General features: G+C 34.1%; 1 protein-coding gene across 5 annotated transcripts; it reads right to left on the bottom strand.

Annotated features, from left to right (window-relative positions):
- Positions 1-2645: 2645 nt before the first annotated feature.
- Positions 2646-9121, bottom strand: LOC18421438 (Protein kinase superfamily protein). Of its 5 annotated transcripts, none has more exons than XM_088861869.1 (8): positions 8343-8794; positions 8030-8150; positions 6730-7043; positions 6391-6526; positions 5223-5359; positions 4916-5039; positions 3922-4220; positions 2646-3371 (listed from the first exon to the last, which is right to left on the bottom strand). In XM_088861869.1, exons 1-8 carry the CDS (start codon positions 8391-8393, stop codon positions 3348-3350), a joined length of 1206 nt encoding a protein of 401 aa, XP_088717995.1. In that variant the 5' UTR covers positions 8394-8794; the 3' UTR covers positions 2646-3347. The 5 variants fall into 5 exon arrangements, with proteins under 5 accessions (XP_088717995.1, XP_088717997.1, XP_088717996.1 ...); XM_088861871.1 differs by lacking the exons at positions 2646-3371; positions 8343-8794 and adding exons at positions 3527-3795; positions 8800-9121; XM_088861870.1 differs by lacking the exon at positions 2646-3371 and adding an exon at positions 3527-3690.
- Between the last annotated feature and the right edge of the window lie 14724 nt (positions 9122-23845).

Consider the following 23845-nt stretch of genomic DNA (forward strand, 5'->3'; position numbering starts at 1 on the left):
ATCGAATTGTTTTTGTTTTTTTGTAATCCATGATCGAATTTTTTGGTTTTTTGTAACGCATAATAGAATTTTTTGTAATCCATGATCGAAATGTTTGTTTTCTTTTCTTGTAATCCATGATCGATTTTTTTGTTTTTTGTAACCCATGATAGAATTTTTTGTAATCCATGATCGAATGTTTTGTAATACATGATCGACATGTGCGTTTTTTTTTTGTAATCCATGATCGAAATGTTTGTTTTTTTTTTTGTAATCCATGATTGAATTTTTTGTTTTTTGCTTTTTTTGTAACCCATGATAGAGTTTTTTGTAATCCATGATGGAATTTTTTGTAATCCATGATCGAACTGTTTTTTTCTTTTTTGTAATCCACGATTGAATTTTTTGTTTTTTTTTGTTTGTTTTTTTTTGTAATCCATGATCGAATTTTATGTAATCCATGATCGAATTTTATGTAATCCATGATTCAATTTTTTGAAAATTTGTGATTTTTGTTTTTAATCCATGATCGAATTTTTTTTTGTAATCCATGATAGAATTTTTTGAAAATTTGTGATTTTTTTTTTAATCCATGATCGATTTTTTTGAAAATTTGTTATTTTTTTTTTTAATCCATATTATTCAAAGAGAAAATGAGAGAGATGATGATTCTGAGGCCACCCTATCCCAGCCATATTATTCACATATCGAGTCCCAACAGCAACAGTGTAGGGATGAGCACGAAATACTGTAAATTAAATGCTGAATGGCGATTCATGCAGAGAAAAAACATATCATCATTCGCATATTCATTCAAAAACATGAAAATTCTTAATGGAGTACCCTCATTTTTTATTGAATTCCTAAAAAACAATATTTATAATGAATTTTAATAATTTTTTCGAATTTTTTTTAAGCTTTATTCTGACCGATTCCCCTGATTCTTGATCCGGATCGCCGATTCGCCGATCCGGATCGGTTTTTTGGAAGCCCGATCCGGGTCACCGATCCGTTTTTTAAGCCATTGGTATTAACTGAGTAGTTAAACATTCTAGTTCTTATTCTTTTATACACATACAATGTTCCAATGGTTTAAAAACCGGATCGGTGACCAAGATCGGGCTTTTCAAAAACCGATCCGGATCGGCGAATCGGCGATCCGGATCGGCAAATCGACGATCCGGATCGAAATCGGGTGAATCGGTCAGAATAAAGCTTCAAAAAAATCCGAAAAAATTATTAAAATTCATTATAAATATTGGTTTTTAGGAATTCAATAAAAAATGAGGGTACTCCATTAAGAATTTTCATGTTTTTGAATGAATATGCGAATATTGATATGTTCTTTCCCTGCATGAACCGCCATTCAGCATTTAATTTACAGTATTTCGTGCTCATCCATACACTGTTGCTGTTGGGACTCGATATGTGAATTATATGGCTGGGATAGGGTGGCCTCAAAATCATCATCTCTCTCGTTTTCTCTTTGAATAATATGGATTAAAAAAAAAAAAACAAATTTTCAAAAAAATCGATCATGGATTAAAAAAAAAATCACAAATTTTCAAAAAATTCTATCATGGATTACAAAAAAAAATTCGATCATGGATTAAACAAAAAAAATCACAAATTTTCAAAAAATTCAATCATGGATTACATAAAATTCGATCATGGATTACATAAAATTCGATCATGGATTACATAAAATTCGATCATGGATTAGCAAAAAAACAAACAAAAAAAACAAAAAATTCAATCGTGGATTACAAAAAAAGAAAAAAATAGTTCGATCATGGATTACAAAAAATTCAATCATGGATTACAAAAAACTCTATCATGGGTTACAAAAAAAGCAAAAAACAAAAAATTCAATCATGGATTAAAAAAAAACAAACAAGCATTTCGATCATGGATTACAAAAAAAAAACAAACATTTCGATCATATATTACAAAACATTCGATCATGAATTACAAAAAATTCTATCATGGGTTACAAAAAAAAAAAAAAAAACAAAAAAATCGATCATGGATTACAAGAAAAGAAAACAAACATTTCGATCATGGATTACAAAAAATTCTATTATGGGTTACAAAAAACCAAAAAATTCGATCATGGATTACAAAAAAATCTATCATGGATTACCAAAAATAAAAAATAAAAAAAATAAAAAAAATTCCGTACGGAATCGCCGATTCACTGTTCGGACTAGCCGATTCCGTACAGAGAATCGGCGATTCACTGTACAGAATCGTCCGGTTCTCTCTAGAACCGGACGATTTCCGATTTTTGGGCGATCCGGTTCCTTTTTCACTATTTCCGAGTCGAACCGGGCGAGTCCGGTTCGACTCGGCGTTTTTTAAAACGCTGCAATGTTCTAACATTTCCCTTTTATATGTAGTGATATTGTGAGCTAAAGCCATTTCCCATAATGAACATGAACTTCTCTTGATTTTGATCATGATGATTTCAGGCTATATAAGCTCTCCAATTAAAGATAAATAACTAAACAGACAGTCGACTTTGCACTTAGGAGGAATCGAAATCTCCAATTTTCAAGCCTTGCTTTGTTATATTTGCTTGCTCACACATCGATTAGCCTATCTTAGACGATCGACCATTTCTTTTCTTTTTCTTGGACAACAAAGAATTCCATTCAAGACTTAGATGATTAAAGCCATGATTTTTCACCTCCATATTTGAAGAAAAACTTAGCTAAATAGAATGTACTCCTCAGACTTATTGGGTGGCAAATGGGAGATGTCGCAACTCAGGTCTGGCTCTGGACATGGATATTGGACCGGGCAGGTTGGCTCCTGATCCATTTGTCCTGGTCCGGAACCTGCAGGTCGGATATGGGACCAAAAATTGACCGGTCCTGAGGGACCAACTAGGACCTTGTGGTTCACGTTTGGGACCAACACGTTTGGGACCAACTAGGATCGGAGTCAACCCCGATCTGACCCTACCTGTTTATGCCCACACCAAGACTAAACTAAGACACATGGTTCGATACAGAACCATCCATTTTGAGGGAAGCAATATGCCTGACCCAAGTGTCCTCATTAAGTTTTCGAACGGATCATTTTGGTGCAACCAGGAGATGACACTTCTTCGAACATAAAATGGTCCCTTAAGTTTGGTCCAGATCCAAACAAGTTGGTTCGTTTAGGCTGTGTTCATTGGTGATTTTGCTCCGTTACATAGGCAAAAGGAACCAACCAGTTAAGAAAGAGAGCAGCCACCAGCCAACCTGGGTTCGCTCGGTTTAATCTCGGTTGAGAATGGTACAAAAGGATGTCTTGTTGCATAAAGAAGATTTCCCATATTGAAACCATGAGAAGGCTAATCTTCGCTGTCCATCAACCATTTAAGAGTTGGTGCTGTCGATTAACTGTAGCCAGGTTTGCATCAACCTTAGTTTAGTTTAATCAAGAATTGGTGGTAAGAGTTCAGCCGTCTTATGATGATTATCTAAGAAGCCGTCTTAAACAAAAAACACACTCATGTGCATGTGTGTGCGTATGCATATAAACATAAATAATCACGTGCATGAATTTGTACATACATGTACATATGATGCGCATATACAGTGTACATAAACAAAAAGAGAGCAAGAAAGTTAGAAAATGAACCAACCCAGATCAGTCTAATTTATGTCTAAGAAATAAATCCCCTGCCAAAGGCTACAATCAACAAGAAGTCGAGAAAACCTGGATGTCACAACTTAATGTTAACAATCTCAACGGTAATTTCTTATCGTATTCTTCGATAAGTATAGATACCAGGAACTGTGCCCAAGTCAGTATTCCTGAGAACTGATAGTGAGTAATGAAAAATAAATAAATAAAACTAAAACAAAAACCAATATCCATTTTCCACAAAAGAAAATAACCCATAAAAATTTTGGTAGAAATTCAAAAATTAAGAGGCCTATCACTAACCTGTAGAGGCTCCAAAGTGTCCACCACATCTCTCATGAGGGGCCTGGCCTTTGGGTTGTGATTCAAACAGTGATATGCCAACATGGCAGCCTTATGCACCCCTTTAACTGGATAAAGACCCTCTAATCTTGGGTCAACTATATTTAACAGTTTTCTCTTCTCAGTCAAGAAGTGCCGAGCCCACTCTGCTAAATTATGCTCTTTGCTTGGCCTTGTCTTATCGAGCGACCATCTACCAGTGAGAAGCTCAAGAAGGACTACTCCAAAACTGTAAACATCGCTCATGGTGGTCAAATGACCTGTTACCAAGGAAGTTATCAAGTCAATGTCAAGTCTGATTTTTCCTCGGAGCTTAAAAATCGCACAAATATCGTGTACTTCAAATGCCATATAAATACATATTTACATACATACATATGCGCATTCTTTAAATGAGTGCCCCTGTGATTGGAAAAAATAAGCAGTTTGCCCTATGTTATACCAAATTCTATTTTCCTTTCGGTAAGAGATTATGGAAGACAATAGGTTCTAGGGGCTGCTAATATTAAAGAGAATCAAGGGTCTGAGAGATATCTAATCTAGCTTTAACTGCAGGAACAGAGACCAGATAATCTCAAATTTTTATTGCAGAAAGGGACTCAACCAAAGTTCTTGTTGCACATTCCCAGCACACAGATTTGATGTATGAACTTATCATTCCAGACACTAAGTTGTACACAAAAGCGATGAGTAAGAGATACAGTAGCATAAACTCTCTCTCAAAAGAAGTAGGAGATGTCCAAGTAATATGAGTAGTCCAATGAGTGAAAGTTCAAAACCTGGGCAAACTGTGTATCTGAATATGCATAAATACTCTTTCCCATTTCTTCGATGAGAGTGGCGTACAGTTTATTAGTTTTCATTCCTTACATACTAAGAATGGAAAAATTGATAGGTACACAAAGATAGAGATGCGAAGCAGAGAGTACCACCCATGCTCATAATATAGGTGTACCTGTCTTCATGTACTCTGGAGCTGCATATCCATATGTACCCATGACACGCGTTGAAACATGGGATTGATCGCCCACTGGTCCATCTTTTGCCAGCCCAAAGTCGGAAAGCTTTGCATTATACTCCTGAGAGTGAAAAAAAATAACAAATGTAAGAATAATTTACACAGGCGATTAGATAAGGCATAAAGATCATACCACATTATGTTTTTTTTTTGTTTCTTTTTCAGATACAAAGAGTTGGTATCCAAGAATTAAATTCTTATTAAATTTTAAATATAAAATATAAAATTTTTCACTGTTACTAACCTGATCTAGTAAGATATTGGATGTTTTGAAGTCACGATAAATCACAGGTTTCTCAGCTTCATGGAGGAAAGCAAGTCCTCTGGCAGCACCAAGAGCAATCTTCATTCTAACATTCCAAGGAAGGGGCAGTAATATCTCTGTTACAACCAAAAATCCAATCAATCATTTTGATTACATGGACAGTGACATGTGGCTCATCAATAGAAATTATAAGATCTAAAATGGGTGATTGAATATGGTAGGCATGTTTTCTAGCTTGGAAAATAATGAATTAATTGGGTTAAATAATATTCAACGCAGAGATAAATTATGGAAAAAATGGTTGGCAGTAGAGAAAATCCGCATGTTTGTAACTGTATTGAGAAAGAGAGAGAGATGAGGGTCAACAGTTTCTTTATTGGAACATGATCAGAATGGATTTTGCCCACAATATTTGAAATGGTGATGATTAAATAGCCAAACTAATAGCATTCGATGCCAAGATGCTCTTCCTTCTAATTATATGTCCATGCCACCTTGTGGGCTTCATGGATAAGCAATGTTTTAGAACTCGGCCGCTGACATGGCTAAGTTACTGGGGCAAGCCCGAGTCAATACCACAGGGTCCGCACCAAGCTCGAAAATGGCAAAAAAAAAAGAAAAAGGTCCAAAAAAGAAAAGATTGTTATTAAAAATGTACATTGAAGATGATAAAGAAAAAATTAAAAAGGAAAAAGAAAAAAAGATAAAGAAAACTGGTTAAAGATCATCTTCACAGAAAAAGATAAATTATAGACAAAAATAAAAATATTAAAAATATAATACCCTAAAAAATCTAGAGCAAAATGTACCCAGGTTTGGGAGGATTCAAGCAAGGCAACCTGCAAAGCCCAAGTTCCTTGGGCGAGTCCGATGTAGGCTCAATATGAATGAAGACACAGAAGCAACAACATAGTTGATCAGGAAAACCAGCAAGATCCATAGAGGCATATCTAATCCATAGGCTACTCAGATGATGAAGTGTTTCAACTTATGCTCAATTGTATCAGGAAATTCTATTATGCAAAAGCATAACCTATGAGCTGAGCGAAAATTAAGACAATGTTATAGTTTCTTCTCTTTTTGCACTGCTCATTATGAACTTTGCATATGAGTTCAATAATAGAGAAAAAGAGTGAAGTAATCATACTTGAGAAAAGATTGCTTTCTACACTACCCCCTGCCATGTACTCATAGACCAAAACCCGGTGGTTGTCCTCACAACAGTATCCGATCAGTTTCACCAAGTTTGGATGAGAAAGTTGGCCCAAAAAGATGACTTCTGCCTGTGAGAACCAAATAAGATCATAAAATGACTCAGAACAATATCTCAGAGGAAGAACAATACCTAGAACACGCACACACAAATACACAATGCTCTGCCCAAAAATGAACAGGGAACAGGGCAAGTACATGAATACCGAAATCATGCAATGAAAGTTCGATAGTAATTGTGAGAAAAATATCTGGATAGAGTGGGGAGAAATACCAGCCACTCCCTGTGGCCTTGATTACTATTTAGTCCATCATGAACCTTAACAGCGACTTGAAGTGGCTCAAGTCCTTCTCTGATATTTCTTGGAATGGACCCTTTATACACACTTCCAAATCCACCTTCCCCCAAAACATTTTCCAGCCTGAAATTGCCAGTAATTGTCTTTAGCTCATTGTAAGTAAACATGATCAAATGCTTGGCTGCTGAATTCCGGCAAAGATCCTCGATTTCTTTGGGATCTGAAGGCAAGTCATTGTCATTATCCTTGCATTCTACCTTCACTGGTCGACTCTCATTTCTTGGGGAATCTGACCACAGAAAAAGAATTTCTTCAGTTGGAGATCTCTCTCTCTCTCTCCCCTCCGCCCCCCACCAAAAAAAAAACAAAAAAAAGCAGAAAGAAATTCATCATTGTGGGTTGAAATAACCGACAGAATACTGAATCAGAGATTCAACATGTTCAAGAGCCCACTACTTTTTTGCAAGTGGGGGAGGGGAGAGTGGATACTACAAGCCTCCAAATATCACAGCTTTGATACCAGAATACAAAAGAAGAAAGCCTAATTGGTATTTGGGTAACACTTCTGTTAGTTCTCTCTGATAATTTAAATTATTTAACGTATGAAATGAATGATTAAATTAAATAGAAATAACAGGAAAAATAAAAAAAAAATCCATTAGCTTGGCATGATACTATCATAAAAAACAACTTTTGATCCTACAGAAATCAATTCTAGCATGAGAAGAAGATATAAGAGAGACCACAAATATTGGATCAAATGAACTTGAAAAGATAGAAAATAAAACCCCCTGATTTGTTGATTTGAATTTGAAGTGTAAGGGCATAGTCCTTCAATTTCAAACTCAAGAAGAGCTGAATATGAAATAGAACACAATAATATCACCATGCTCGCAAATCACAATAACATTGATTAGTTATACTATTAACAGCAAAAATATTGATTATACAGAAAAACAAAAGTTATTGCCGAGAGCGAGCAGTGCAAGGCATTCAACTTACTGGTCCAAATAAAAAATCCATTGTACAATGAAGAAGTCAGAAGCCTCAAAATAATTCATGGATGTGTGTGTGTGTGTGTGTGTGAGAGGGAGAGAGAGAGAGAGAAACCACTTGCAAGGAACAATTCAAACCAGAAAGATATTTTAAATTTTAACAAACAAAAGTAAACAACATGGAGTATTTCACTCTATCCAAACTTAATAAGGTACCTAAAACTTTCTATATAGAAGACCATTTTGGTTATAAACATGAGAGAGAGAGAGAGAGAGCAACCTGATTTGCTGTTAGTGAAGACTTTACACAAACTTGGCTTGCATCCAAACCAGCAATTCCCCATGAAATCCTTCAAGGAAAAGGAATGGAGAAAAAACCAACCTCTCAATAAAGCAAAGCCCTACGCAGAGATAGAAGATATAGCATTACCAGTCTTATGAATTCAAGTTAGTGGTTAATCACTGAAAAGAAACCATGATCGCTGATGGGTTATAATATTGGAAGCGTATTAAGGTAGAGAAATTGAGAGACATCGATGATGGGAGTTTTGGTTGAGGAGGAGGAGATGAGAGCGGTGGGTGGGCTCTGCGACCTTCATGCACGCAACGATAGTGGAGAGAAGGTGGGTCCGACGGCGGTCCATGAGTCTCCCTCTCTCTCTCTCTCTCTCTAAACTCGCCACTACTCTCTCGTCCTTTTTGGCTCGGTGCCTGTCCCCCTCTCTCTTTCTTTCTGCTCGGTGAGCCACTCTCAAAATCGTTATTCTCCAGGCCGTCGTATGGATTAATCAATGAATGTCTTTAATCCTATTATTTTATAACAGATTCGTGCTGAAATTATCCTCCAGTGTATTTGCTCCAATACAACTTTTAAGTTCAAAAAGTAGGAATCGGGATTGACCAGACCCACAAAAGGATATGGGGCGTGGACTTGGACTTGGACTCGTACCTATCTTGGTATGGTATGAATTCATTAGATCGGATCCGGATCTAAAAATATTATGTGGGATTTCATTGACGATCGGATCAGATCCGGATCTAAAAACGTACCGGATGGGTGAAAACTGAAAAGCAAACACGCCCTTAAATCCACACCAATTTTCTCTCCAGGCGTATCTTCCCAACTTCTTCCAGCCTAGTGGCGGGCGCACTAATTTTCCACTGCTTCTCTGCTCACCCACATCCACACCCACATCCACGTCCACTTCCACATCACTGCATTCCAATTTCTCTACTCCCCCAATGCCAGATTACCATCAAATTCTATTTTGGGAGCTGATAATCTCTCAGCTCTTTCCCTGAAAGCTCTCTCTCTCATTGACTCGTGCACATAAATACACAGAAATCTTCAAATCTGCTCTCTCTCTCTCTCATGTTTATTTGTGGTGATTAATAATGGTGACTTTTGGTCGAGGAACAGGTGTTGTGAACTTGTAATGTTGAAAGATGAGCTGCATCCAGCTACATGCCAAACTGCTATTTCAACAACCCATCTCTCTTTCTCATGTTTATTTGGACTTATTAATAGTGCTGAGTTTTGGTCCGGTAACAGGTCTTTTAATGTTCAAAGATCAGCTGCATCCAGCTATATACCAAAACCGAATTATCCAATATCACCTCTTTCTTTTCGTCTTTTGATTTGTTTTTACAACTAAATTAGTCTTTTAAAATATGGCGATTTGTCGATCTCGATGAGAATCAATTAAGGCGACTAATAGTAGCAAGTCTAGAAATAATAAAATATTGGTCGATAAAAATATCTGTAATAAATTGGCTTTATTTCAAAAAATTGGGAAAAAAATATCAGGTCAAAAATATGGATTGTTAAAAAATAAAATAAGTTATAGAATCATGAATATTTTAGATTTTGTTAAAAAAAGAAAAAATCAAATATGTAAAGATGACACAATATAAGATTATGATTTGTAATTATTATATAGATATATTAAAATAATTAAACAATAATTTTATAGCCTTACTAGTGTCAATAGAGTAATACTTGACAAATTTTATTCGAACTTTCAATAAATCCAGCAACAATGCTTATTTTGTAGTCACAGCACAAAACATATCGTAAATTTATTGGGAGCATAAAATAAAACAACAAAAATAATTTCAAACACAATAACTAATTCGTCAATAACAAGAACTGTGAACTAAGGTATAGGATTTCCCTTCAAAGAAAAAAAAAAAACCCAATATAGGATTGTAGTTAATTAAAAGAAAATGCAAATACCCAAATATGTGAAATAGCAATCCATCCAAAATGCAATGTTGTATACACCAATGGAATAAAAAATAAAAATAAAATATGAAATTAATCAAACTTCTTTATGCATAAAATAAGCAAAAAAATGCTTAAACAAGTTCGAATCTCACACTAAATTCCTAGCTATCTAAATCTTTAGTATCATTTAGTCTCTCTTTTTCTTTATAAGGACGCTATGAGTTTAAAGAAAAAATGAAAAATTCATTGGGTTACTCTTCCTCTAATTCTACCTATTATTTTGAGATACAATTGATTTGATTTTTTTTTTGTGGAATATATTACTTGTATTTTTTCATATACTTTTTTTAAGGGAACCCATTGGTAAAATTTTATAAAAAAATAAATAAATAAATAAATCAAGATTCTTAATTTACTCCAACTGTTAATGTGCTGGCTTATCTTTGAACTAAAATTTTGTATATTAAGTTAATGAAAAAATAAAGTTATAAAGAAGGAATTTTTTTTACGCGAAAAGACTTTGTTAGCTCACTAGTTACCTGCAATAGTGTAAGCTATGCGAAAGGAAAGTATATATTATATATCCGGTTAATATAGAAAGTGTATATTATAATCAATAAATATAAAAATAGTAAGATATTGTATCCTATAATTTATGATAAGTCTGACTATATGATTTAGTTTCTACTATTATCGCATGTAATTTGTCTCTAAAAGACAAGCAAGTATATTTATATCCAATAATGAACACAGGGAGTCTCTTTAGGGGAACCGAAGACTCTTCACATGCCTTACTTTTGCCACGTGTATTGAAGGAGTGTAAAGGCATTTTCTACCCATTTAAGCTTTTTGTTTGGATTTTCTTTGGTGGTGTGGCAGACCACACTACAAGTGTAGTGACATGCCATCTTTGTAGTGGGTGCACTTTCTCTCTCATGATAAAAACCATAGTTCTTTTTTTCTATTCGACTCCAATTAAAAAAAAAAAAGAAGGTTTTTGGTGTTCATCTTCACGATGTCTATTCTTATTTGTATGATCGAGTTTGTTGTTATGTTATTCGATCACGTTTGTTCTGGTATGCGAGCTATTGAATCTGTCTCGAATCCACACCGAGTTATGTTGGCTCTTCCAAGTGTTATTCTGTTTTCTCAACTGTCTCGATTACTTTTTTGTCTCCGATGAAGATCTGAAGTTTTTTATTTATTGTTGAACTCTGATTTACCACTCTATTCTTGCCACTTGTTTTTGAGGCATATTGATTCGCTGCTGCTCCGCTGTTGATTTCTGTGCTTATTGATAAAGCAATTTAAGTATGCACTTGAAGATCCAACTACTTGCTTCTGCAAGTTAGTGTTCAAACTCTAGCTGCTCTCCCTCGTAACATCTTAAGTTTGAGGGGAAATGTGAAAAAAAAGTGTATATTGTGTATCGGGTTAACATAGAAAGCACATATTACAATCAGTATATATGAGAAGGGTTGGTAGAAGATATGTACTTTATAATAAGTTTGGATATAGTTTAGGTATCTATGATTAAGTTTCTATTATTGTCATTTGTAATTTGTCTATAAAAGACAAGTTTGTATATTCATATAATAATGAACACTCTTTTCAAATAAACTCGAGACTCTTCACAAGCCCAATGGCGCAAAGTGAATATAATGCACTATCATAATCACAATTGTATTTGAATTTTAAGTATTTTTTCTACAAAATCAAATCACTTGAAATTTTGAATGCCTATTTCTAAAAAATAGGTCAATCTAATAAAAATATTAAAAAAATAATTCCCAATAAATTATTTAACCAAAATACCCTTGAAATCTTTCAGGGTATTTTTATCAATTTATTTTTGTGAATTATTTTTTTAATATTTTTATTAGGTGCACCTTGATTAATAAAATGCACATTTAGAGTTTCATGTAATTTGGATTCGTAGAAAAAATATTAAAATTATATTACGAAATGAGGTCGTGACCATCAGATCATATTCAATCTGGGTTTTGGGCTTATACTGTAGCTATCGGCTGGTGGGCTACCCTTAAATTCTCCCTATTTTGTAAGAAGATAAAATACGGATTTATATCAATTTCACTAAAAAAGTAATTTTTTTTAACAACTTTTAAAAAAACTCAGAGTTCTTAACTGATTTCAAAAAATTGGATGATATTTTGACAAAATCGTGTTTTAAACATAGACTTGCTAACCATGGTACTAAGAGTTCTAAGATGGTATGGGTCATAGCTTGGTTCCTCTTAAAACCACCCTTATTTTTTTTCCTTTTTTTAATCTTATATAATATTTTGAGTCATTTTTAAGGGAAAATATAGAATGAGACAATTTGCCTTTGATACAATGTGGTCACACTAATCTTGACTATTGGATGTGAAATTGGGTGGCTACAATTATTCCATTGACCAAGCTCAAATTTAAAAAAAAAAAAATTTGAATTTTGTGACGCGTCCAAGTTATCAAATTTCACATGGGATGGTTGTAAGTGTGACCACCTTGTATCAAAGGTAAGTGGTCACATGGTATACAATCCTATTTTTTAAATCCCCATCCCATAAACTCCTATCTTAATTTTAAATTTTTTTAATAATTTTTAATATTTTTTCTATCACCTATTTTGATCATCCATACCCGATCTGGATCACCGATATACGGTCCGACCCATATGTGGATAATTATCCATCCCACCCTTCAAAGTTTTGAAACACTGAAATAAACAAAATCATCACACTTTCACTTTATCTCGAAGTGCATGAACCGAGCCACCAGCTCGGTCCTCAGTACAGTTATTGTTATCGGGATATTTGTTGGCAACCTTTTTGTATCATAATATCCTCTAGTGATTAAATTTATCGATAATTTATGGGGAATTTAAAATATCAAAAAATGTTTACCATAATATTTATTAAATATAATTGAATATTAACTTGAAAAAAAATATCGTTTTCTTGAATGGTTAGCCCTTCTATATCTCATGCAGTAATCATGTATCTAATCCTCTTACTTCATGTTTACCATGATAAAAGAAACAAAACCATAGTTTTGGGGACATTTGGCAACTTAAACCAAACCCCACCTTGTAGGAAAGATTAATTAGCATGATTTTATCAAAAAATAATAATTATGAATATAATTTCATTATATCGGAATAATATCGTAGTTAATAACCTTCCTAATTTACCACAAAAATGTTCCAATAATTTGATGTTATAACGATAATCGTCACCTGACTTGGACCCCATAGTGGGGGACTCTCTCTCTCTAGCACCAATTGCGCTCTCTCTCTCTCTCCCTCTACAAATTCATGAATTGGTCCCTCAAAATGCCATTTGCGGCCACTCATTGGCTACAACTAAAATTAATATGTTTTCAGCTTTTATTCGGACCGTTATGATTCTTGGTACTTTCCATTGTCTTGTATGACATTTTTCCTAATTTTTTTAATTTTGAAAAATATTGGAGACACTTTGATGTATAATAATGGGTTTTAAGTTAGGGTGAGGCCTCCATGTACTGTAGAAGTAAGGCGCACCCATAAGTTTTGCGTGGAGGTGTAGTTTTAATGTTAGAAACCTAGTGATGACTTAGAAATTCAATTTTCCTCTCTACTCTTGAAATTAATTTTTTTAAAAAATAACACAAATCGAGGGCATCCTTAAACACTTGAAAATCTTGAAAATAAATGGGATAGACAACTTATTACAAGATGCATTATTGTTACGATTTAAAATCTTTTTTTTCTTCGTATCTATTCATCTCGAGGTCAAGATGATCAATTTGAGGTTTCTCCAACATCTTAACACTATCTTTTGTTCAATAGCATAAGGTTGACACCCTATATGAGGTTTTTTTTTAAAAATTATTACTAGTGTAATTTTTCACTTTTGAGTGATTTCTATTTTTACCCCTATTTGGAAGGGAATGCACATTTTAGGATATGAAATGTCGGTATTTTTTAACATAAATATCTTTTCCAACCCTAATAGCTAACTAAATTATCACTATCTTGGTAACTCTACAAGATATTAGTATCTTACCAACTCTAATATATCTAACTAAATTATCATTATCTTGGTATCTTCAAACTAACCTTGTGAGCTACAAGTGTTATTGAATACCAATACCTCAGAGATATTAAAATTTTACAAGGTAGATAGTGGCATTTTTAAGCACGAATATCTTCCTCTAAACACCTTAGGAGATTTTTTTTTAAAAAAAAAAGTTACCCCCATTAGATATCGGTTCTTAGTTCTTGCAAAGACCATATACCACAGTCACTCGTGAGATTATGGTATTTATAAATACCTATATATCATAAAATGTTTGGAGTGAGATATCGATATTAAAAAGCATTCATCTCACATAAATAGTTTTCTTGAAAACCACATTTATTTCGACAAAAGAACAAAATTGAAAATTTCCCCTCCATCAATGCAAACTGTACAACCCGTATAACCTGGATGTGCTTTTCTAAAAGTAGGACATACGATATGGACGAAATGTTAAATAATGAATCTCTGCTGCTTGATTTGATAAAATTCTATTAAACAAAGTAGCCCTAAACTGAGGCCATTCTTCCATGAAAACAGCGACAAAGTACAATTACAATTGTTATTAAGTTATAATCTAATGGAACTCATTATCTTTGATTAAATTGTTATTACTCCATTTTTTTTTGTAGAAAATTATTGTTACTCCATTTTTTTTTATAGTAAATTATTATTACTCCATTTTATTATTTCCTCTCGGAACATTTCCTCCACTTATGAGCAGCTTTCCATTTATTGAAAACATATTATGCTCCCGGCCTTATAAAATGTACATTTGCTGCTTCAGCAGTAACGCGGGTACTTTTAGGATCTCAAATTTTGGAGACATGGCCTACTCAACCGAATAGTCAAAGCTAAAATGAGTTCATTGTGCATACGGAAAATAAAATAAATAAAAAGTCACAGGATTACATGACAAGTGTCAAACTAAATGAATGGCCCAAACTAGACCTACCTGCTATTGGAGTTTGTTAATTTTAACTTTTTTGAAAAGATATTTGTGCTCCTGCAGGTGCAATTATGAAACTCGCTGCCTTAGCAAATATTTAGGTATGAATATTTTCAGATCCCAAATTTTAGAGACGTGACCTACTGATCCCAGTGATCGAAACTAAAAAGATGTCACTCTTGAATCTTGATATGCCAACCGTTCAACTTAACAAACCGCACAAATCTAAATCGTTGATTTTTATTTTTAGAAAAGATATTACGTATACATGCAAATTGTGCATTTGCTACCTCGGGCAAAACTTCAGCTACAAGCTAAAGAAACTTCAATATAATGCACGAGAAAAAAAAAAAATGAATATATTCAATCATTAGCATGGTTAGGAATCGGTCTTGGACTTGAGCGGTTAGCGGTTGATGTTAGCAATGCTATATGTCAAGTTCGATTCTTGCCAAGAAACTATCCAAAAATTAAAGAAAAAGACTATCTATATTAATACTCGTTTTGAAATCGAGGGTCCAAAATTTTTTTAAAAAAGATTATTTATATTAATACTCTTTTTGAAATTGAAGGATCGTGTATAATGAACATTTGCTTTTGATATAAAATTTATAAATACCCCAAGCTGTCAAATGTAAAATCCGATGATACCATTTATTCACAAAAAATCCAAACAAAGGTGGTGGAACTGGCCCTATCTTGACCGGCCTGGTCTCTCGAATGTTGCGATCACAAGAAAAAGCTCGATCACAACCAAGTCTTCTCAAGTATCAATGAGAAAGGGATTCTTTCTCACTCGTGGAACGACAATGGAGCCAAAAGAGAAGGGATTCTCTCTTCTTCTTCGTTTTCTTATCGAAAGTGAAAGGTACGATGTGCGTATGAAATGCAAACATAAATTCTTTGCGGAAAAAGTTTATATAGAACTGAGGCTCTAAACAATCAAATTACAGCCCACCTCAAAAATTTCACTAGAAGAGGTTGTTTTGATCGTCAAATTGATCATCTCGACATCAAGATGCATGGGCCCGGGAAAAAAATGGATTTCAAGTTTTGGAAATAGTGCATCTTGTAATGCATATTTGGACCTTCAATTTTCAAGACTTCCAAGTTTTCATAGATCTGTAGGATCTATGCTATTTTTTAAGCTTTAAATTTTTCATTTAAAGTTAAAAATATAGTATCACAAAGATCTACAGTATTAAAACCACATTTTTCGATACTATTTGAAGGTGAACTTTACTTTGATTGTTTAGAGCCTCGATTCTATAAAAATCGCATTCTTTTTTTGATGAAATAATAAATGGGGTTTGAAATATGGTTTGGATTCTTGACTTCTTTAATGAGATATCGATATAACGAAAGATTTGTTATTGATTCAACCATTGACGAGGAGGTGATAGTGGGATTTTGGGTGCAAATGCTTTGGTGTCATGAGTTAACGATAAAGTGGGGAGTAGTGGTGGGATTTGGATGATGACTTGGCAAAAGAGGAATTGTACATTTGGTATTGGTGGAGTAGGAATTGGGACAAATCATGTTCGTGAACTTGCAATGTGTCCCCCACCTTTGCTTGAGAGGAGGTCTACAATAAAGGGGCTGATTGGTCGGTTCACATTAAGAAGCCTGGACCAAGCTCGGTCCCCGTCCAAGAGTCGCCCGAGCTTGGTTTGGTACTTTAAAAGGCCAGCTTGGTCCGAGCCAGACAAGTATATATTTAGACTTTTTGTGCTATAAATTCATAAAAGGACAAGAAAAAATGGAAGTACAAGGCCGGGCCATGACTACTGGCTTAAACCCAGTCTGGCTCGACCCAAACATAGGACCTAGATTTTGGTTTGGGCCCAACCATCGGGCCAAATTTAATGGACGAAGCTTGAGATGCTTGACCCATTGCCAACCCTATATGTCAAATGTGAAATTAGGTGGTTATGGGTATTTATTGACCACACACACTTGAGTTTTAAGGAAAACTTTTATTAGGGTTTGTACAAAGAAATGAAACCCCACGGTTCTTGAAAATTTGGTTGGGTGAAATGGGAGCATAAAATGGTACAATTTACGAAAGAAAAAAAAAAAAGAAAAAAAAAAGAGGATATCAACCTCTTCTTGTTTTCAAGCACGCATGAGCATTATCTTAATATGATATTTGCACCCTTTCGATAGATTATTTGATGTGCATAAGAAGGGCAATTTGTCATCGACATACAGGAAACAGAGAGGTCTTTTTCAATGTTCCTAAGCTCTATGTACCCGAGTTTGGAACCCACACATAAGACACTAGAGTCTTGATAGTTTAGATAGAGAAAGAAAAAATTGAGTAAAGAAAGAGAGAGAGTTAACCTACTGGTTTGCTTGCTGGAATTGCAGAGAATAGTTATTGAGAGAGGCTAAAAAATTGTTCCAAGTGTCCAACATTGCATAGGTAGGAGGGCCATTGTTATCGAGGGCCAAGAGGCTGCCCATTTAGTGTTGTGGTGGTTACAAGCATCATCTAATAGCTATAAGTTACATATGGTTACATGCACTCCAACAGCTGCAAGTTACATGAGTTACACACACTTGATGTTTTGTTTGTTAGAATTGCAGAGAATAGTTATTGAAAGAGGCTAAAAAATTATTCTAAGTATCCAAAATTGTATGGGTAGGAGAGCCCTTGTTATATAGCATCAAGAGGCTATCCATTTAGTATTGTTGTGGTTACAAGTATCACCTAACAACTATACAAAAATTGTTCCAAGTGTCCAAATTAGCATTGTGGTGGTCACAAGTGTCCAAATTAGTATTGTGGTGGTTACAAGCATCACCTAACAACTACACAAAAATTGTTCTAAGTATCCAAAATTGTATGGGTAGGAGGGCTCTTGTTATGGAGGGCCAAGAGGCTCACCTAACAACTACAAGTTACAAGCACCCCAACAGCTCCCTCACAAACGCACGCTTCGCACACGCGCCTTCTCTCCCATTTGTGCTTTGAGTATATTGCATGAGAAACGTGCTCTTAAATACAGCTCAACAAACTCTCTCCTCTTCAATGTGGGACTCAAACCCACTTTTTTCCCTCTCTACAAAAGCAATTTAGGAAAGAACAATAAAACCAAAGTGTTGTTTAGAAATACACTCAAGCATTTTTTTTAAACCAAAAATACTAAAGCTCATTATATATATTTTCACACAAAATAAATGGTTAATTTTTGGATGAAACTTCACACCCTCTAAAGCCATAGATATGAAATCCTAGCTTTAACTCTGCTTCTCTTGGGCCGAATCAGCGAAGTCTTTGACTTCAGTTCAAAGAGTAAATTGAAAAAAATTATTTCGGCTTAGAATATAAGTAAGGAAAATGTATATATAAGGTTGACACCTTCAAATGTAGAATTAAGGTGTACGTCTAAAATCCTTTGAAAAGGTTGTCTTAATGTTAGAAAACCATCACATTGATCATCTCAACATCGAGATGTATAAATATGGAGAAAAAAGAGAGACATTAAGTCCTAAAAATAGCACAGTTTGCAACACATTATTTGGATCATCTACTTTCAAGATTTTCATGTGTCTCTATAGATTTGCTTGATTTTGACCATTTTTTGGATTTTATAATTAGAGATAAAAATAAATTCTTGCATCATCCTTAAACGTTTTTATACCAAAAATGCATCTCATGGCCAAGCTTGGAGGTACACCTTAATTTGATAGTTTATGGTTGCAATCAATGGTTTAAAAAACGGATCGGTGACTCGGATCGGGCACCTCAAAAACCAATCCGGATCGGTTAATCGGCAATCCGGATCGAGAATCGGCTGAATCGGTCGGATTAAAGCTTCAAAAAAATCCGAAACAATTATTAAAATTCATTATAAATGTTGTTTTTTAGGAATCCAATAAAAAATGAGGGTACTACGTTATTAACTTTCATTTTTTTTATCCATTTGTGAATATTGAGATGTTCTTTCCCTGTATAAATTTATTTTAACTATTAAATTTGCATCACATAAAAGAAAAATCAGAGAATTATCATGGATAAAATATATAATTATATATGGACTATTATAAAGAGTAGACTAATCAATGAAAGAATGGCCATTAAAATCTCATTTTGGCGAAAAACCCTAACCCGCTAAAAAAGCCCAAACTATTACAACCGAACTAACTATAATCCAAAATTATTACAACCTCACTAATTATAATATTATATACTGAAATTATAATTATTAGTTTACATTTTATAATTATTTTATTAGATAAATAATAACAAATGAAAAATATTTTCTAATATTATCTAATTTAAATTGTATTATTGACAACTGTAAGAAAAATAGTACATTACATGATTTATAATGTAAAAATTCATAAATAAAATAAAATATTTGGTTATCAATATAAAAATTTATAAAATGCGTACAAATTTTGGAAATAACACTTCAATTTTTCAAAAATTTATTTTTTTAGGTTTCTATAATAAATTTAATAAAAGAGATTGTTAGTAGAAAGATGGAGATTTCAAATAGAATAAACTTTTTATTTTTATTTTTTTTATACTTTTCATATTATTTACAAAAATAATTATACCACTATATACAACAAAAATTAATTGGTTATATAAAAAATTAATTTTTTTATTTTTCATTTTTTTATGTCTTTTATATTATTTACAAAAATATTTATATTTATACCAACCACCATATACACAACAAAAATATTTATATTTATACCAACCACTATATATACAACAAAAATGCAACACATGCCCAAGGAGATTCGAAAACAACAAAAATATTTATACCAACCACTATATACACAACAAAAATGCAACACATGCCTAGGATTCAAATGCAAAGGGGGTGCCCAAGGAGATTCGATTTGGGGACCTCAAGTAAAAATTTCAAAATTAATAGACTATATTTACATTTCGTTTTCATTTAATGATGTTTGAAAATTATCCCACATCGAAAGATGGGTATTCAAATTTGGTATATAAATACCTATGCAATATGAATTATAAAATGTGTATAAAAATATTAGGGCAACCTCGCATGTGCGCTCGAACACACGTGTGCACGTGTGAGTGTGCGTGGCGCATGCTCGCACGTACACTTGGACACACGTGTGCGCGTGTGAGTGTGCGTGGGGGCACGCTCGCACGTGCGCTCAGACACATATGTGCGCGTGTGAGTGTGCGTGTGGCACGTATGTTCGGACATACGTGTGCGCGTGTGAGTGTGCGTTGGCGCACGCTCGCAAATGCGTGTCATGTGTTACGTGTGTGAATCCGGCTGAGCCGGATGGGAACCGGCAGTTCCACTCTAGAATCGGGCTGAACCGGATGGGAACCGGTGGTTCCACTCTAGAACCGGGCTGAACCGGATGGGAACCGGCGGTTCCACTCTAGGACCGGGCGGTTCTCGGTTTTCGGTTGGAACCGAAACGGGCACTCGTATTTCCAAGCCCGGTTGGACTCGCCGTCTTTTAAAACACTGGTTGCAACCTTAAGCAAACCACACCCTATAACTAATACATTGGGAATCTCAGCAATATTCTCAATATACTTAAAATTTTTGAATATATTGAAAAGAGGAAAAATTTTATCTAATGTTGCAATCTTATATGATTAAAGTAAAGTGCACCTCAAAAATCCTCAAAAAGAGAGTTTTTCCCATGTCGAAGGTCCAATTGATTATCTCGATCTCGATATGGGCAGATGTGACAAAAAACATTATTTCAAGTCTTCGATCGTCTCTTTTCATGCATTTCAAGTATTTATATATCGGCTCGCTTTGTAGCATTTCTGAAATTTAAAATTTTCTAATTAAGAATAAAAATAGATTTTTAGGCCATCATAAAGTTTCATTACCAAAAATACATCTTCATGCATATTTTAGAGATGCGCCTTACTTCTACCATATAGAGAGCACAACCTTCACTTTTTAGGAACATTTTTGCATGTGTTTTTTTTTTTTTTAATAGTTAAATTTTCTGTCTTAAAAAAGTATAGTTGAAGCTTTCCCCGAGTTAGCCGTAGCCTGAGCCAAAGCATTTCCCTTTCCCAGCCAATGTAATAGTTCCTAATGCGAATTTGATAGCATTCACTAGAGTTGTTATATATACGGATATAGCATAAATCTATTTCTTTGGTACATTGTCATGTAGCTATGCAGGTTATAATATTTTTTCGACTATAATGAATATCCAGTAATTAAGTTACCTCTTAAATTCCAATTGTCCGGATCAGTGTTTGAAAAATCGAACCAGCCTAAAAAACCGGCCAAGGGTTAGGTCCTAGCAATCGGTAAACTGGCCTAATCGGGCCAATCCAATCCAGTTAAAAAAGTGTTAAAAAAAAATGAAAAGTATATTTAACGAATGATTAAACAAAGCACATCCAAATGAAGTTGAAAAGTAGTCGAAAAATTGAATTTTAAAAAATCAATTTATGCTCAAAGGTATTTTTGAAAATTTTAAAAAGGTCGAAAAATATAAAAATAGTATTCATGGCCAAAACACTATCTAATCTTTTGCCAATATGATAAAAAACATTCAAGACGGATTACAGACAAATCCCTTATTTTTTGAAATTTTATATGTTTTTAAATATCTAGCTAGACCACCAAAACTGGCCAAAACGGGTTGGCAAGTGCCTGATTCTGATTTCACCAGCCGGTTCTGAGTTGGACCAACCGAGTTTGCGAAAACTTATCCTGATCTTGAATATTGATGCGAGTAATGAGGGGGTTTAAGGTCAAAGTTCATTGTTTTCGTGAGAGCTGGTGAGAATGGAACCCTTGAGGCACGTCAGCCTACCTAAAGCTGGGTCTCCCAAGCCCCTACCATCTTATACCAACCCAAATTTGAGCTCAATTCCATGGGCCTGCTTATGCTCGACACCCTGCGGGTAAGCACTCATAATCCATTCCATGACCACTAACCAATTAACGCCAAACCGGTTTCTAATAATTACTTCATTAATTGTGGAATACTCGTGCGTATCATGGATGCATGGGGCCCACATGAAACAAAAAAGTAAAAAAAATAAAAAAAAGGGAAAGCATTGAATGGTATCATTTATCTTTAATACAAAGTGGTCACATTAATATTGACCATTGGATGTGAAAATGGGTGGCTGAAATTATTCCGATGAACAAGCTCAAACTTCAAAATAAATTTTTTTGAACTTTGTGATACATCCAAGCTATCAAATTTCACATCGGATGGTTGTAAGTAATTGTGACCACCTTGTATCAAAGATAAATGGTCTCATTGTATATAATCCCAATAAATCCCCAAAAGAGAGGCTATGATAAAGTCATTAAAAAGCATTTAAAAATAACAGATCTGGATTGGAATCTACCAATCTTGATTGAGCTAGGTGGGTGGGCAATCTAAGTATCTTGATTGGGCTAGGTGGGTAGGCAATCCAGGTATCTTGATTGGGCTAGGTAGGTGGGTAATCTAGGTACATTGAACCAAGTTAATCTCCTGATTCCCAATTGTTTTATTTGTTTAATTGTTGTTCTTAGGGTTATCTCTTATTTGACCAGGGATGATCAAACAATCTAGATTGAAGTTATCGATCCAGATCATCCAATTGGATAACCGAGTTGACCATTTGGCCCAGATTTTAAAACATTGGTCCTTAAACCTACATTTTAAACTCAACTATCAATATTATCGTATTAGAATCGGGCTCGGGCTCGGACTTGGGCTTGAGTGGCTAATTGTAGGAGATTGCAACACTACATCGTTCCCATGTAAATTTGGTCCACGATGTTGTAGCTTTAAACATTAGGAAAGTAACCATTAATAGTACAGTCTGCTCCCCAATGTATAAAAGGGGGTGGTTTCTATGAGGATGCAACCTTAAGCAATCCAATCAAGGTGCACCTTAAAATTTTATCATAGCATGAAATTTTGTTATAAAAAATTCTTAATATTATCTTAGAATCTATTTTCATACCTAGTTAGAAATTTTAAATTACAAAAATGGTTAAAATCAAGTAGATCTATAAATATATGAAAATCTTGAAAATGGACGGTCTAGATAATGTGTTTTCTAGGACTCAAATTTTTGTTTTTTTTTTTTCATATTCATACATCTCAATGTCGAGATGATCGATTGGAAGGTTTTTTCAACAATAAAACAATATTTTCGATAGCTTTTTGAGGTGTATATGTGATTCTACATTTTAAGGTTGCCATCTTATATAAACTTTTTCCTATATAAAATACATGATATTTGATTCCATAATAGAAAGACGCACTTCACCACTTGAGTTCATTAATAATTAGCTAAATTATTATGATCTTAGTTTCAATTTTATGCAAATATGTAAGTTTTAACAAGTGAAGTTTTTCCATTCAACCAAGAAACATGATGGACAATAATGAGTTTCTTTTGTAGCAAATTAGCAGATCAGGAAGGGAAATAGTTGAGGTTGAAACATGGCTAAACAGGTATTCTTCACCACTTTAAGATAAGGAAAAGATTAATTCTATAAATCATGGATCAAGGTTAATAAAGGGCTTCTTCATTCTAATCTTCTGTAATAAATGGTTTATATATATATATATATAAATGCTACTCATGGGGACCAAGATGATTACAAGTTTGGTGGAAGGCAAGTGGATTTAAAATTATTAGCACACATGGCAAGTGTTTCCTCTAGTGGAGTTTATGATGCTTATGGAATCAACCATGTATTGCAAGAAAGTGAGAAATGCTTCTCAGAGAACTAGGGTTGCATAGGAGAAGAGGCAATGATGTAAGGTGAAATGAAAAAGGAGTGTGTAATAAGCTTTGTCATAGGCCTGTTAACAATATGTAGAAAGAAAAGTATTTTTGGTTTTTCATCTAATATACTTATT

The sequence above is a fragment of the Amborella trichopoda genome, chromosome 3 (assembly GCF_054954075.1).
Source record: "Amborella trichopoda isolate Santa Cruz 75 chromosome 3, AtrichopodaSantaCruz75HAP2 v2.0, whole genome shotgun sequence".
NCBI lineage: Eukaryota > Viridiplantae > Streptophyta > Magnoliopsida > Amborellales > Amborellaceae > Amborella > Amborella trichopoda.